This window comes from Ascaphus truei, chromosome 14 (genome assembly GCF_040206685.1).
Source record: "Ascaphus truei isolate aAscTru1 chromosome 14, aAscTru1.hap1, whole genome shotgun sequence".
NCBI lineage: Eukaryota > Metazoa > Chordata > Amphibia > Anura > Ascaphidae > Ascaphus > Ascaphus truei.
In genome coordinates this window covers 23,461,705-23,476,926 of record NC_134496.1, presented here as the reverse complement: position 1 = coordinate 23,476,926, position 15,222 = coordinate 23,461,705, and the positions used below count along the sequence as shown (strand labels likewise).

The 15,222-nt window shown below is 42.7% G+C and overlaps 1 protein-coding gene across 3 annotated transcripts in view; it reads right to left on the bottom strand.

The window, feature by feature from the left end:
- ATR (ATR checkpoint kinase) overlaps nt 1–15,222 on the bottom strand; it is a 73,932-nt gene that overhangs the window by 36,933 nt on the left and 21,777 nt on the right. For 2 of the 3 annotated variants that reach the window (XM_075570104.1, XM_075570106.1), the window contains exons 14-22: nt 9,458–9,628; nt 9,061–9,255; nt 6,624–6,809; nt 5,820–5,912; nt 4,478–4,608; nt 3,236–3,379; nt 3,017–3,110; nt 2,807–2,932; nt 1,297–1,503 (exon numbers count right to left, since the gene is read on the bottom strand). In XM_075570104.1, the coding sequence (XP_075426219.1) occupies nt 1,297–1,503; nt 2,807–2,932; nt 3,017–3,110; nt 3,236–3,379; nt 4,478–4,608; nt 5,820–5,912; nt 6,624–6,809; nt 9,061–9,255; nt 9,458–9,628 (1,347 nt within the window). The remainder of the gene's footprint in view (nt 1–1,296; nt 1,504–2,806; nt 2,933–3,016; nt 3,111–3,235; nt 3,380–4,477; nt 4,609–5,819; nt 5,913–6,623; nt 6,810–9,060; nt 9,256–9,457; nt 9,629–15,222) is intronic. The other variant, XM_075570105.1, reaches the window with a different exon arrangement.

The following is a 15,222-nucleotide window of genomic DNA, read 5'->3' as shown; positions in this document are numbered from 1 at the left end:
TGTGTGGGGGTAAATAATTGCACAAATAAAAATAAAAAAATGATTAAACTTTTTTTTTTTATTTAAAAAAATCTTACTTAAGACTTATTTTTACTCACACAACATATACACACACATACAGGGATACCCCGCATTAACGTTAAGCGTGTATTTACGCATGTATGTAAAGCGAAAATGTACTTAAAGTGAAGCACTAACTTTTTCCCACTTATCGATGCATGTACTGTACGGCAATCGTCATATACATGTATAACTGATGTAAATAACGCATGTGTAACAGGCTCTATAGTCTCCCCGCTTGCACACAGCTTCGGTACAGGTAGGGAGCCGGTATTGCTATTCAGGACATGCTGACCGGCGCATGCGTGAGCTGCCGTTTGCCTAGTGTGCGATATGTACTTACTCGCGAGTGCACTTAAAGTGAGTGTCCTTAAACCGGGGTATGCCTGTATACACTTACCTGCAGCTCCCGGCACTATATACAGGAAAAGCATGCGGCACGTGCATGCACGTTCTCATAGGAACGCGCGGCCGCATCCTGTATATAACAGCCCTTAGTAGAGGTAGGATAGGCCTGCAATGTGCAATGTGCTGTGTTAGGAGAGGTAGGATAGGCTGCAATGTGCTGTGTTAGTAGAGGTAGGATAGGCTGCAATGTGCTGTGTTAGGAGAGGTAGGATAGGCTGCAATGTGCTGTGTTAGGAGAGGTAGGATAGGCTGCAATGTGCTGTGTTAGGAGAGGTAGGATAGGCTGCAATGTGCTGTGTTAGGAGAGGTAGGATAGGCTGCAATGTGCTGTGTTAGGAGAGGTAGGATAGGCCTGCAATGTGTTGTGTTAGAAGAGGTAGGAGAGGCCTGCTATGTGCTGTGTTAGGAGAGGTAGGATAGGCTGCAATGTGTTGTGTTAGAAGAGGTAGGAGAGGCCTGCAATGTGTTTTTAGAAGAGGCCCTGTCTCAAGGAGCTTACAATCTATAGGCAGGGTAAGATGAAACATTGGGTACAGGGGATGAGAGGGTTGGTGGGGTTCAGAATGCAAACGGCTGCAATCTTACCAAACGGCGACACCCTTTGGCTGCCGCTTTTGGGGCGACTCGGGTGTAATGTCCCAGAGATTCTTTGGTAGAATCTCTCTCTATATATGTGTTTTTGCAGATATTTTGCATGCAATCGCTTTGTAAATGAAAATAATGCAGCTGGCTCTCTCCCTTAATATGCAACTGAACTTCACGCACTGCTGGGATTAGTCATAGTATGTCTACGCCTGAATGTGTCATCGTCTGGGATAGTTTACTTACTACAAAGGTGAAGCCTTTTCCTTGTGTGTCACTAGCTGAGAAGTCCAGTCTGCCGGGATCTATAGCACCAAGTTGCCCAAGGCATTCTCCACAAAGCAAACGTGCTTGTGAATTGGCATCTTGGCACCCGATTAGCAGCACGGTCACCAGCTGTGAGATAACCGGCTCCACCGTCTCACTGTCTGTCGAATACTGTAACAGTTTAGCCTACAAAGCAAATATGGATGTTAGCAAAAATACCAGGCCGGCAACTATCAGCATGGGAACCTCCAAAACATCAAACATAGGAAAGATCATCAAGACCAGGGGTGGGCAACACCAGTCCTCAAGGGCCACCAACATGTCAGGTTTTCAGGAAATCCAGCACAGATGACAATCAGTCTCTTCTTCAGCACAGTTGGCTCAACCAGTCCCTACTTCAGCACAGATGGCTCAATCTGTTTTTGACTAAGCCACTGATTGAGCCACCTGTGCTGAAGCAAGGATAGCATGAAAACCTGACCTGTTGGTGGCCCTTGAGGTCTGGAGTTGCCCACCGCTGATCAAGACCATAACTGGTTTACAGCATCCCATTATGTCTCCGTTTCTAATGGGAGAACCAGGCTGGCGGACAATCAGTTGGCTGTCAGCGTGTACATAGAATAGTTTAATTCAATTCATGCACTTAAAAGTCTAACGTGCATTTTAATTGTGCCTGGCTCAAAGCAATACATTTGCTTTTAATTTACTTTTTACAGCAGCTGTTGAGCCATCAATTCAACTTTTTCAAATAAAACAAAATGTTGTCAAAAGTCTGCCAATCTTCTGCTCTAGAGTGGTTGTTTCTGCAAGTACACCTGTGCAGAAGGAAACGAAAAAGCAGATGACGGCAGATGTTGCCACCATTTGAGTGGAATAACGCACACAAAAAAAATGCGTTTACGCCTGTGTGCATTAAAAAGGCAATCCAAGCGGGCGATTTTTCTGGGGGGGCAGCGGGGAGGGGGGGAAATTGTTTTCGCTCTCGTAACGTAGAATTGAAGCAGGGGGTCTCCGGAGATACTTACTTCCATAGGCTGTGCCGGGAGCCGCTCTGCTAGGCTAGCAGGGATCGGGTAACGACAGAGTTTAAAAGCCCCAGCCAATAGGAAGCCGTGACATCATCACGTGCAGCTTCTTATTCGCTCACAGGCGCTTTAAACTTTGCCAAGATACCTGCACACCTTTGGAGGTTTCTCTCGGGAAGCAGGGGGGTCACCAGAGCTGAAATTAACAGGGAGACCCCCTTGCTTCCTATGTTCAAAAACTTAAAAGTAATGGAGAATTAAAAAAAAATTACCCGCATGAATAGCTCCTTCAAGTAGATAACACACGTGTCACGATTGTTTTCAATGACATTTCAGCGCCACTAACCATCACGTTACCGTTAACGCCTCGCATTAACAGGTACAATAATATCTGTTTACACTGCTATTCTAGGTAAGCTCAGGAAGCACTAATAGTACAATCACAGCAACATATATCCCCCCACCTGGTCCTTGTACAGCGTTCCCTTTAAGCTGCTGAGAGCGTGAATGCGCACGTCCACGTTTTCGTGCTGAATGGCTTTGGTGGACAGCTGCATTGCAGTCTGCAGGTCAGTGCTTTTGGAGGTCTCCTGTGGGAAAGACACCGCCGTGAGCACTCGTTCCTCAGCACTGGGCCACTTCAAAGGTTAACCCAACTGCGTGCAACCACCTACTTTCCTGTACTCCTGGAGCACCTTTTGGATTTGCTTGAGTTCCGGATGATCAGGCAGGAAATAGATTTCATGGAGAAAATCTTGAACAGCATCCCTATGACGAGATGTTATGGAAGCCAAGTTACTCACCGATATTGATCATTCATACCAGTATCCACATATCTTAAATGTAATGGTTTTATTAGCAATGGAAGGGTATCCTTAATATCTCCCTCTCACCTGTTCTCCACTATGAGATAGTGGAAGACAGCCACGGTTTCCTTGGGATGGATGTGTATCAGGGGCAGTAACGCAACGATGACATGGCTGAGAAGGGAGCCCAGGTAGGCGTGATCCAGGCATCGAACAAACCAGTCCCATGCCCTAAAGGACAACAGCAAGGACCCATTAGGCAGAGCGAGAACACGGTGTCTACCACCAGAACAGAGATAGATCGAATAAATGTAGGATAGATAATCCATGTGATTCACTTTCCAGTGCACCAACGTCTCCTTTTTCAGGACAATAAGATTTATTCATAGAATAGAAGGTTTTTATACACTTTCACCTCCGGATTTGATAATAAAAAAAAACCTTTCCCAACTACACTTTCCCAAAGATGCCATTCTCCGAATGAAAACTAGAGACAAGGTGAAACTTTCCCGAGCTTGCCATTCACAATCCATTCCGCGGTGTAACATCCGGCGACGGATTGTGCCCGTATCATTCCGTGTGGATCCAAAAAAACGTCGTTGGATACAATCCACTGGCGGATTTGGATTGGATTCTTAAAATCCCTCCGCGGATTGCGGATTCCACGGAATGGTTTGTCAATGATAAAAAAAAAAACTTAAAAATCTGATAAAAGCCAATCGCCCTTTTTTGAGATTGATCTGCAGCCCAAAGGATCCGGACGATCCAAATCCATCAAAAAAATTCACCCATCTCTAATTGAAACCACCGTCATAACGGACACAGAAGGCCGGACAGACTATTTTAAAGACAGATCTTCTGCATCTATATGGAAAAATACATAATTTTTACCTTTTTGGATCCCTTTTGTGTTGTTTAGAATATAATTTTCATTTCCCTTTGAACAGTTTCTCAAACTTCGCCATTCAGAGCCCATGCCACCGGTAACAATGACACCTCACTGGCACGTGGCTTCATCAATACATTATTATATATATATAAAAATACTGGACTTTCACGTAAAAAACAACCCTCTTTTGATAGTGTTTGAAAATGCACTGACTCATGGGAGAGTTACCAAAGTGAATTTTGAAAGGCTTCGGGGGCCCCGACTTTGGAGACCAACGGTGGTCCGGAGACCCTAGCTTGAGAAACACTGTCCAAGAGGTTATGTGCAACTATATAGACTTTGCGGTTTAACCACATGACGTGCAGGCTTCTCCAGAAAGGAAGATTACTGGATAATGGTTCACCTGCCACATTGCACAACGTAGCAGTTTCCCAGTTTACCTGCAGCAAAGCTCTGGGAATTCCTCTTTGTACCGGAGTCCGGTCCGAAGCGTGGTCATCATCTTTACTCTCACGGAACTAATATGCTTTGGCCCCATGAGTTTCATCAGAGACACCAAGCTGTTTAAGGCCTGGTAACGAGGAACAGGAGGAAGCAACTGAAACGATCGGTCTAATACAGTGGGCGGCCAACGCCAGTCCTCAAGGGCCACCACTAGGTCAGGTTTTAAGGATGCCCCTGCTTCAGCACAGATGGCTCAGTCGAAGACTGTGCTGAAGCAGGGATATTCTGAAAACCTGACCTGGTGGTGGCCTAGTAACTCAACTGACTTTCCAAATCATTTGCAGGTTTCCAAAATAGGTCTGAATGACTTCTCATCGGGCTTACAGGATTCCTTTTCAACCATCCACGGAGACTGACAACGATTCACATGAACGCCCTCAAAACATTCATATATTTGGGGCTTACATGAAATATGATTGGAGATCACCTTGCTTTGGCATCTGGAATCAGTAGGTGATTACAATTGTGACATTATGTATTCGAGAACCAGCAGGGTTCTCACTCCAACTAGGTGCTCATTTGCATGTCGTTACCCAGAATCCCTGGCTGCAGTGGAAGCATTATATGCTAGGAGATAAGATAATGGGGAAGGGCAGGGTTGCAGACCTATCAGACATGCGAATGTGCTCACAAGTGAGATTTATATTTGCTGTACACTGTACGGTGAAGGGTTTCTGTCACCTTTTTGCCCACCTTAACTAACATAATGTGTCACTTGAACTAAGATATAGGACAATAATACAGAACAGCGGCGCTACAGAATGACAAAATCGACACGCAAAGGGTAAAAAGGAAACCATATAAAGAAGCCTGTAAAATAAGTGTCCTTGTATCAATCCCAGGATACAGGAATTCACCTAGAATCAGAGCTTCTATTCTTTGCTATACATGTGCGTGTTTCTAACATTTTGTAGCGGCTTCTTAAGAATAGTGTAGCCTGTCTTTAAAGCCGTTATCCCCCATCTACCCCTTCCCCTTTATTGAACTAAGACATTAATTTGCATTCATTTCGGCACCGGGAAAACCTCCTGGTTTCCCACATCCTTACCTGTAAATGTGCCGCCGTTTACCTCTTGGTTTTTATATCCCGTGACACGGGCCAATAGGAAACCTTAACGGATAACGTTGCGAATTCCTATTTTGCCCCCCGTGACGTGGGAGATCCCTTCTACGTCCTGCATACAAATATTGTACGATTTGCTTTTAAATCTAGGGCTTGCCAGATTCGGAGAGACTTCAGCTTTAATGTATTGAACGTCAGTTTTGTGCTTTACTCACCATTTTCTTGTCTTCAATGCCGATGCTGGAACTCAGTAAATGCATATTAAAGAAGGCCAAAATCCCTAACAGTTTGGGCTGCAAGTAATCTGCCTGGAGAGGGAACACGTGACACATGAACACATCATTATACGCAGGGGGACAAAAGTTAGAAAATATTGGCATGTACTATACGTGTATAAGGATACTTCCACGTAACTTTGAGAAGGGATGCTAATGATCACAGTAGCTGGAAGACTGGAAATCCCTGCATACAGCAGCAACACGGTATACGCAGGGGGTACACACAGGGGGTACGCACGTGTGAACTCCACTAATCTCTGAAGTAGCTTGTTCAAGGTCACACACACATGTTCTGTCATATCAAATGGTCTAAAGCAGGGACTCCTCTTCCTAAATGTTACTTTATGTCTGAAGCACTTATTTCCATGTGTGTTATTTGTTATTTATATGATTGGCACGTGTATTACTGCTGTGAAGCGCTATGTACATTAATGGCGCTATATAAATAAAGCCATACATACAAAGCTGTGTGTACAATGTGTGTGTGTACAATGTGTATGTACGAGAGAGAAAAGAGACAGAGAGAGACAGAGAGAGTGACAAGAGAGAAAAGAAAAGAGAGAGGGACAGAGGGGGAGAAAAGAGAGAGGGAGAGAAAAGAGAGAGAGAGAAAAGTGAGAGCGATAAACCCTGAGTTGTGACCCCGAAATCAGCCGTTGAGCTCTTGCACTTATCTTGCTGCAGAAGTCATTAAAACCCACAGGACGAAATTCCTTTGTGGCAAACGGAAATTCTCCTTACCATCATCTCTGGCTCTGTGATGTTCCTGGGTCCCTGGTACGGATCTTCATTGGATGCGAAGGAAGCCAGGATTGACAGCCCATTGAAGACCTGCTGATAATGCTCTCCCAGCCGCAGCAGCAACTCATTGTGCAGTCCTTGGTAGTCCTGTCTCAGCAGACTGCCCAGCTCAATCTCCGTTTCGTTCTGGAGCAACACAGAGCACTGGCAATGTAGTGGTGATCCTGCCCTGGGTGCATGGAAATGCTGGGGAGATCCAGCAGGATGAAGGAAAAGCCAGCATTCTCATGGGAGGTTTACTGTGTGTTTGTCAAGTGCAGGAGTGGCCAACTCCAGTCCCCACGGGCCACCGTCAGGTCAGGTTTGAAGGATATCCCTGCCTCAGCACTGGTGGCTCAATCAGTGGCTCAGTCGAAGACCGAGCCACCTGTGCTGAAGCAGGGATGTCCTTAAAACTTGACCTGTTGGTGGAGGGCTAGAGTTGGCCACCCCTGATTAAAGGCGCACTCCTGGCGACACCAAATTGTTTAATAGCATTGAAGCAGGAGGTTTCTGGAGATCAACACCATTAATTTCAGCTCAGGAGACCCCTGCTTCCGAGATAATTACCTCCATATGTGCGCTGCTGGTATCTCTGAGCAGTTTAAAGCTGCCACATCACGTGGGCCAATAGAAAGTCACAAGGGATGACATCACAACTTCCTAATAGGCCGCAGGACATTTAAAAACACTATCTTGATCACCCCGCCGGGGCTCCTACCCCACCATGGAGGCGAATCTCTCGAGAAGCAGACATGTCGACCCCCCCCTAATAAAAACACTGTAACCGTTCACGAGAGTGCGGCTTTTTCCCTCCTTCTGTAACAAGCCACAAATACAAAACTCAGGTCAAAAGTCCTCTACATAAAATATAGATTTTACTCCTTGATTTTGGGGGGAAATCCATTCCCCGTCGTACCCGAGAATGTAAATGGCCTTGAAATACACTGCATCACTATACATATTCAACCTGCTTAATTACAGCGCCGTGACTCTGCATGTAGAACAGACAGCGACTGGCTTGGATTTTTAGCCCCCAATGGGTAACAGACAAGCTAGAGATCAGTAGACTGGAGGCCCTTTCTGTTATCCACGAAAACCTTCATTCTATATAATATACACGTCATTTCTATCATGGTCATACTGTATGTGGGTGGCATTAATATGCTTTTTTGTCACACTCCGGACATCTTATTGGTTTTATTACTAAGAAGCAAGCTACTTTGTTAAAGGAGTCGTTCCTCCTGTTTTTTGTTGGGTTTTTTTTAGCTCCCCCATTTTATTTTACAGGGTGGGACCTGAGACAAATTATTTTCAGCTTCCGGGACCCCACGGATCCCCAGAGATTTTACCAGTGAAGAAACCGGGCTTATATATCCCTCAGGCGGGAAAAAAGGGATGCCAAATCTCAGGCCAATAGCAAGCGGCCTACTGTGGCTTCCTATTGAACGGCCATTTAAATCCAGTCCCCAGTATCTTGGGAACCAGGAGGTCCCTGGAGCTGAATATACTGTGGGGTTCTGCTCTGGAGTCAATCATGTAAAAAAACAAAATGGCGGTTGGTGAAGGTGGACCGCTCCTTTAAGGTTATCAGTGGTTTTGTCAAGACAGGAAAGAGGTCAAGAAATCTCTCTCTCACTGTAGTACGTAGTGAGTGGGTACAACTTCCAGTTATCTGCACCAGGGGTGGCCAACCTGTAACCCACGTGCCACTTGGCAACTGAGGTGGTCCGCGTGATCCCTGGAGGATTCTGTGCCACTGCACCACCAAGGAAAAATTGTGAGGGGGGGGAGTGACTGTGAGTGGAGGGGGGGGGGGGAATTGTGAGGGTGGGAGAATTGTAAAGGGTTGGAGGGATAGAGAGTGGGATTGTTAGGTAGGGAATTAAAAGAAGAGTAGGGGTGACAGGGGAGGGGGGGAGATTGAGAGAGAAGAGGGGAAGAGAAGAGGGGGAATGAGCGACAGTGGGTGGGGGGAGAAATACATGGGGGAATGGGAGAGAAATAAAGTAGGAGGGTGAGAGGTGTGGGGGTGTAAGAGAAAGAAGGGGGGGTTGACAGGGCCGCCAACACGCGGGGCCCCGGTAAAAACACTAGTCATGGGCCCCGGGAAAGCTGTCAGCGGCCCAGACCGCTCCACACAGACTGCAGCTGTCCCCGCCGCTGCACTTCTACTGCCCCCCTACAGCAACAACGGGGAGAACAGTGACAACCCAGAATCTCTTTGCCTGCGAATTGTCTCGCCTGGGAAAAATGTTGGCCTGATCTACGTGATGACCAGAATGCAGTGCACAATACAAGATAAAAAGGCAAGACAATCTATGGGAAGGGATCTTTCCACGTGTTCTAAAATGAACCCCACCACGCCTTTTTGGATGACTATGATGGCGCCGTATACCTTTAGATAGTGAAGTGCCTTCTCCAGCTCATCCTTGGAGCATGAGCAGACAAGGTGAGAGAAGATGTATTTGAAGTTGTTGATCAGGATCTCCCTCCGGTTGACATTAAGTTGCTTGGCGATGGTTCGGATGAGAGCGGAGGCGGTTGGACTGGCTTTGGCCGCGAGATATGGAAGCAAAAGTTGCAAGGTCCGCTGGGTGAATAAAAAAAATCGCCAAGAGACATATTAAACAAGGTTTGGGTTACTAGTACTCATTCAATTTAGAGCATGTATGACACAAAGTCGTTTTTTTATAATAACATACTCCAGCATATGCTAGGTGACCTGAAGTATACAGATTACATTTTTTTTTTTATTTAATTTTTTTTAAATAAACAAAACAGCAGGTGTTTACCGTTAGAAATCGGTTGAGATCAGGGAAATCAAACACATTGGCTATTTCAGATAGGATGTCAAGGGCAAGCTCTCTCCGGTGTGCAGCCTCCTGCTTCTGCATCTCATTGCTCTGGGCGGGAGTGCTGCTGAGCAGGGCTCGCTGGCTCGAGTGAAGCGATTCCACCAGGAACTGCAGATCAAACACATGTTTAACGTGTTTGTGTGTAGGGTACATTACACAAGGAACTGCAGATCATACACATGTTTAACGTGTTTGTGTGTAGGGTACATTACACATGGAACTGCAGATCATACACATGTTTAACGTGTTTGTGTGTAGGGTACATTACACAAGGAACTGCAGATCATACACATGTTTAACGTGTTTGTGTGTAGGGTACATTACACAAGGAACTGCAGATCATACACATGTTTAACGTGTTTGTGTGTAGGGTACATTACACAAGGAACTGCAGATCATACACATGTTTAACGTGTTTGTGTGTAGGGTACATTACACAAGGAACTGCAGATCATACACATATTTAACGTGTTTGTGTGTAGGGTACATTACACAAGGAACTGGAGATCTTACACATGTTCATGTGTAGGGTACATTATAGAATGTGGCCTCTTCTGATATAAACACATTCAAGCCAATATTTACCAATTATGCCATCCCATAAACACACCTTCTGGTGCTGGAAGACACCATATGGACATTCGAGTGAATACGCTTTGAGGTGACTTCCAGCTACAGAAAGATTCTTAAAGCAGAACATGTGTTTTTTGGTTTTTTTAATATAGAATTGAAGCAGGGGGTCTCCGAAGCTGAACCGCGTTAATGTCAGCTGTGACGTTCCCCTGCTCCCCGAGATACTGATCTCAGTAAGGGGCGCCGGTAGCTGCTCCGCGGGTTTAAGGGTCCCAGTCACTGGGCCAAAAGGGAGCCGAAAAGGATGACGTCCCGTCTTCTTATTGTCCCACGTGATGCGAGAGCTTTAAATTCACCATTTCGATGGCCAAACATAGTCCAGCCAGACCTATGGAGGTATCGCGGGAAGCAGGGGGTCCCAGGAGCTGAAATTAACATGGTTCAGCTCCAAAGACCCCCTGCTTCAATCCCATAACGCAAAAAAAATGGAAAAACAGAAAGCAGGATTGCTTTAAGTAATAGCAGCACTTAGTAAATATGGCCCTCTATATTCCTCCCCCTCCCAACAAATTCGTACCCTTTCGCTGCCAGTGTGGCAGTATCCTGCAGGCCTCCCTGGCAGCGAAAGGGTTAAGGTATCAATGCCCCCCCCCCCCCCCCTCGAAGCTGTCCTATAAGAACTAAAAATCCACAGGAATCAGACCTAAAGCAGATCCAGATCCTACCTCTTGTGATAGTTTTTATTGTACATCCCTGCTGGATAAATCCTCAAATCCTTTACTTCCTACGTGATCAAACATATCTCTAACATTTATATCTTTATTATATCTTGTCCCAGGGATAACCCTCTAGGACAACAACAACATGAAAATCAATACATTAATAGTAATGTTAAAAACTGTGCAGATGAAGCTGTTTGTGCAATTGCACTTGGTTGGTCTTCAAGGAGTTAAAAACGGGAGTCGTCCGATAGTTAGTCTAAGTCTTGCAATCTGTGCACTGCCCTGGTGGGATGTATATTTCCTTAAAAAATACCTACAAGAGGGAAGAGCCCCAAGAGGCCTTAGGCTCTTGAAAGACCCTACATTTGAAGATTCTGAATTTACAAAATCATGGAATGAAATCTTAGATGTTAGTACCTTTGCCCTTATGAGATTACTCATCACATATAGGGAAAAGGTTTTGGAAAATCTAGCTGAGGAAATAGATAAGCTACAAAGTGAACTAAAATTGTTTAGCGATACGATTGAATTTAACGATTTGATGGAAACTACAGATTTGAATCTTGAGAGATTTGAAGAAGAATTAATATCTTCCAAAAATAATAAGTTTGAAAGGGATTATATAGATTATTCCACCAACAAACAAAGAAATTGGACAAAGAAACATGAGAAAAATGATAAATTTAGACCCAAGAACAATATGAAGAATCTATATCAGTCTCGGGGTAGGTCCTATCAAACTTCCATTGGAAGGGCCAACCCTGTTATTGAACAATCATATAGAAACCCCAGTGACTCAGGGAGGAATGTAGCTGCCCCACAAAAATCTAAAAGTAGGGAAATTGAGAAACCCAATCATAGGCCCTTGAATACCAATTCGGTAGTACCCAATAGGGGAGGTTACTCAACACCTAAGGATATAGGCCAGGATTCATTTAGACCAACCTCTGATACATTTAGAATAAATGAGGTCTCACATATTGAAGGGAATCTAGGAGCTAGACCAAAGACAAGGTCTGGTTTTCTGGAAAGTTTCAAAAATACACCAAGTGGGTCTTTTTTAGAGAAAGGAAGGAGCGGAAAGAGGATAATGCACCCAAACCAAAAACAGAAGAAAGACCCAGATTTAAAAGAAGCTCGGGAGAAGGAAATGCTACTCCTGGAAAAGAGAAAGAAGTAACTAGTACAAACACAGAAAGATCTAAAAAAGTTAGAAAGAGAGGTAGCAGAGGGGGCAAAGAGGTTCAAAGAAAGAGACAATGCAAAATAGCCAGGGAAACCAATAAGGGAAGTATTTTTAACCTGTCTAGTTTTCCCCTTACAGTAGACCAAAGTAGAGTATTGGAGAAAGGCCTCTCTTTCGCCCCAACCAGTGGACCAGTTTTATTTGATTTATTTATTGACCTGCACAGGTTTACAAGAAAATTAACACTAAAGCGACATTTTCTTAAGAACGGTATTAAAAATGTTCCAATATACGACAGTTCTGTGCAGGAAAAAGAAAAAGAATGCTTAGCATCAATGGTTGCACTCTTGGAGGAGAATGAGGGGCCTTTGGAAACAGAGCTAATCTTGAATCCAATGGGAATCCAGAAAGGAACAATACATTCTAACTTTAAACCCAGGTCTAACTTTAATCCAACTCAGTCTAAAGGTCCTAATGTAGAGGTATTTTTTGATCTTGTTCTGAAAGACATGGAGATCCTTTGTGAGCACCCTCCTAAAACAAGACCTAACCTTACACCAACAGAGGTGAAAGCTGTTGATGATTTGAAAAATAATCAAAATATCATTATCCGCCAAGCAGATAAAGGTGGAGGGATAGTAATACAGGATAGAATTGACTATGTATCTGAAGCCTTTAGAATTTTGGGAGATGGGGAGTCATATTCCTCTCTCAAGACAGACCCGCTGATTATTTTCCAAAAAAATCTTTTACAATTATTAAAAGATGGGAAACAACAAGGTGTACTGAATCAATCAGAGTTTAAATTCCTCTATGTGGAAAATCCTAGTACACCAATAATGTATCACCTACCCAAGATTCATAAGAGCCTTACAAACCCGCCAGGTCGCCCGATTATATCGGGAGTAAACTCTCTAACTTCAAACTTGTCCGAATTTGTTGACTCGTTCCTTCAAACACATGTAAAAAATTTGAAATCTTACACAAGAGATACCAAACACGTTTTAGATATATTGGGGAACATGAAATGGGCTGACGATCTTATATGGGTAACCTGTGACGTCACTGCACTTTATACAAGTATTATCCATGAGAAGGGAATAGAAGCAGTTGACTATTTTTTAAAACAGGACCCCTTTATGAGCAATGAGCAACGATCGTTTATAATAGAAAGTATAGATTTTATTTTAAAAAATAATTATTTTTTATTCGATAACAAATTTTACATTCAGAGAATTGGAACGGCTATGGGGACCAAATTTGCTCCCAGTTTTGCCAATCTTTTTATGGGTAAATGGGAGATAGAGAACATTTGGCAGAACAATCCCTTTTTTAACAACATTTATTTTTACAAACGGTTCATAGATGACCTTTTAATAATATGGAAGGGTACACAAGAAGAGCTTTTACAATTTTATATTTATTTGAATAATAATGAAGTAAACCTACAGTTCACCCATGAACACCATCCAGTCACTATCAATTTTTTAGATTTAGTTTTATTTAGTGAGGGGGATAAAATTTTAACCAAAACGTTTTTTAAAAAAGTAGATGCCAACAGCTATCTAGAGCGGACAAGTAATCATTCTAAGGCCTGGATCAATAATATACCCTATGGGCAATTTTTAAGAATTTTTAGGAATTGCTCAAAAGAATCGGATTTTAAGGAACAAGCAGATGCACTTTATAAGAAATTTTTAGCCAAAGGGTATAATAAAGACAGATTGGATGCAGCACTTTTAAAGGTGAAGGGACAAAATAGACTGTGTCTGATACAAGATAAACAAATCTCTAAAAAACCAGACCAGGTAGAAAGCACGAATCCCAAAGATGGAGATAACTGTTTATTCATCACGAAATACAATGGGGCCTGTAATGATATTAAAAAGATTCTCATAAAACATTGGAGGATCATATTAAATGATCCTATCATAGGAAAAACATTACAAAACAAACCAGGGATTGTTTTCAAAAGAGCGAAAAACTTGAAGAATGTTTTAGCTCCCACTATTTTAAAACAAAGTAAAACTGGACTGAATGAAACAGGAACTGATCAAAACACATGGTTACCGTCATGCCCAGGTGGCTGTTATAAATGTGGACGTACTAATTGTTTAACCTGCAAACACATTAAAAATAAGTATACTGAGTTTGTATCCAACTTAACAGGAGAAAAATTTAGAATAAAACAGTTCATCAACTGCAATACGACATACGTTGTTTATCTGCTCAGTTGTCCTTGCGGCCTTTATTATATAGGCCGCACAAAGAGAAGTTTAAAGGAACGCTTTACTGAACATAGGAGAAACATCTTAAGAGGCTTCCTTGGACATGGGGTTTCACGTCATTTTTTAACAGCCCACAATAAAGATATAGGAGGATTATCCATTGTGGGTATTGAACACATTAGTCACACAACCATGAGGGGTGACAGACTTTTAAAACTTAGGAAACAGGAGACCTACTGGATTTTCAAATTACAAACAATGAGTCCAGTGGGACTGAATGAAGAGCTGGATCTTTTAGCTTTTCAATAATTGTTATCTGTCTCATAAACCATTTATCTATTGAGGGTTTAAATTATTTCAATACTTTATCTGATTTTAAATGTTTAAAATTTTATTTATGAGTGTTTAATACATTATCTATTTCATGTATTGATTTTTTGTAATCAGGTTAGCTAGTTATTCATTTAAATATATTTGTGGGTTATATTATGTGTTTTAACTGTGTAGCTAATTTATTAATAAATAATACATATTGATGAATTCATTTGTTTAATAATGACCAACACTGATAGATTTATAAAAGAATGTATTTTCAATTTAAATTTTATTAAATTATTAATATTAAAATATTTGTAAATTATCATATATTGTAATGAATCTTTTTCTTTTATCATGTTTTTTTGTTCAAGCATTGTTGTTTTTTTCTTTTTTTGACATGAACCAGTCATTTATATCAGTAGCACCAGTGCATCAAGATAATAGATTGATTGGACCAATATTGAAGTTCATTATCACACTAATTGAGCCATTGCAATTAACTTGGCTATAAATCAACATGGCACTGGTGCAATGATATCCCTGACGAAGCCTTTTGGTGAAACGCGTAGGAGGAGGAGCAATAGGGTGTTTGCTTCCATACAGTGCAGTGGAGTAGAGCTGTCAACACCATACGCTGGGCTCCAGCTGATCAAAACCCGTTTGCCTGGTCATCGG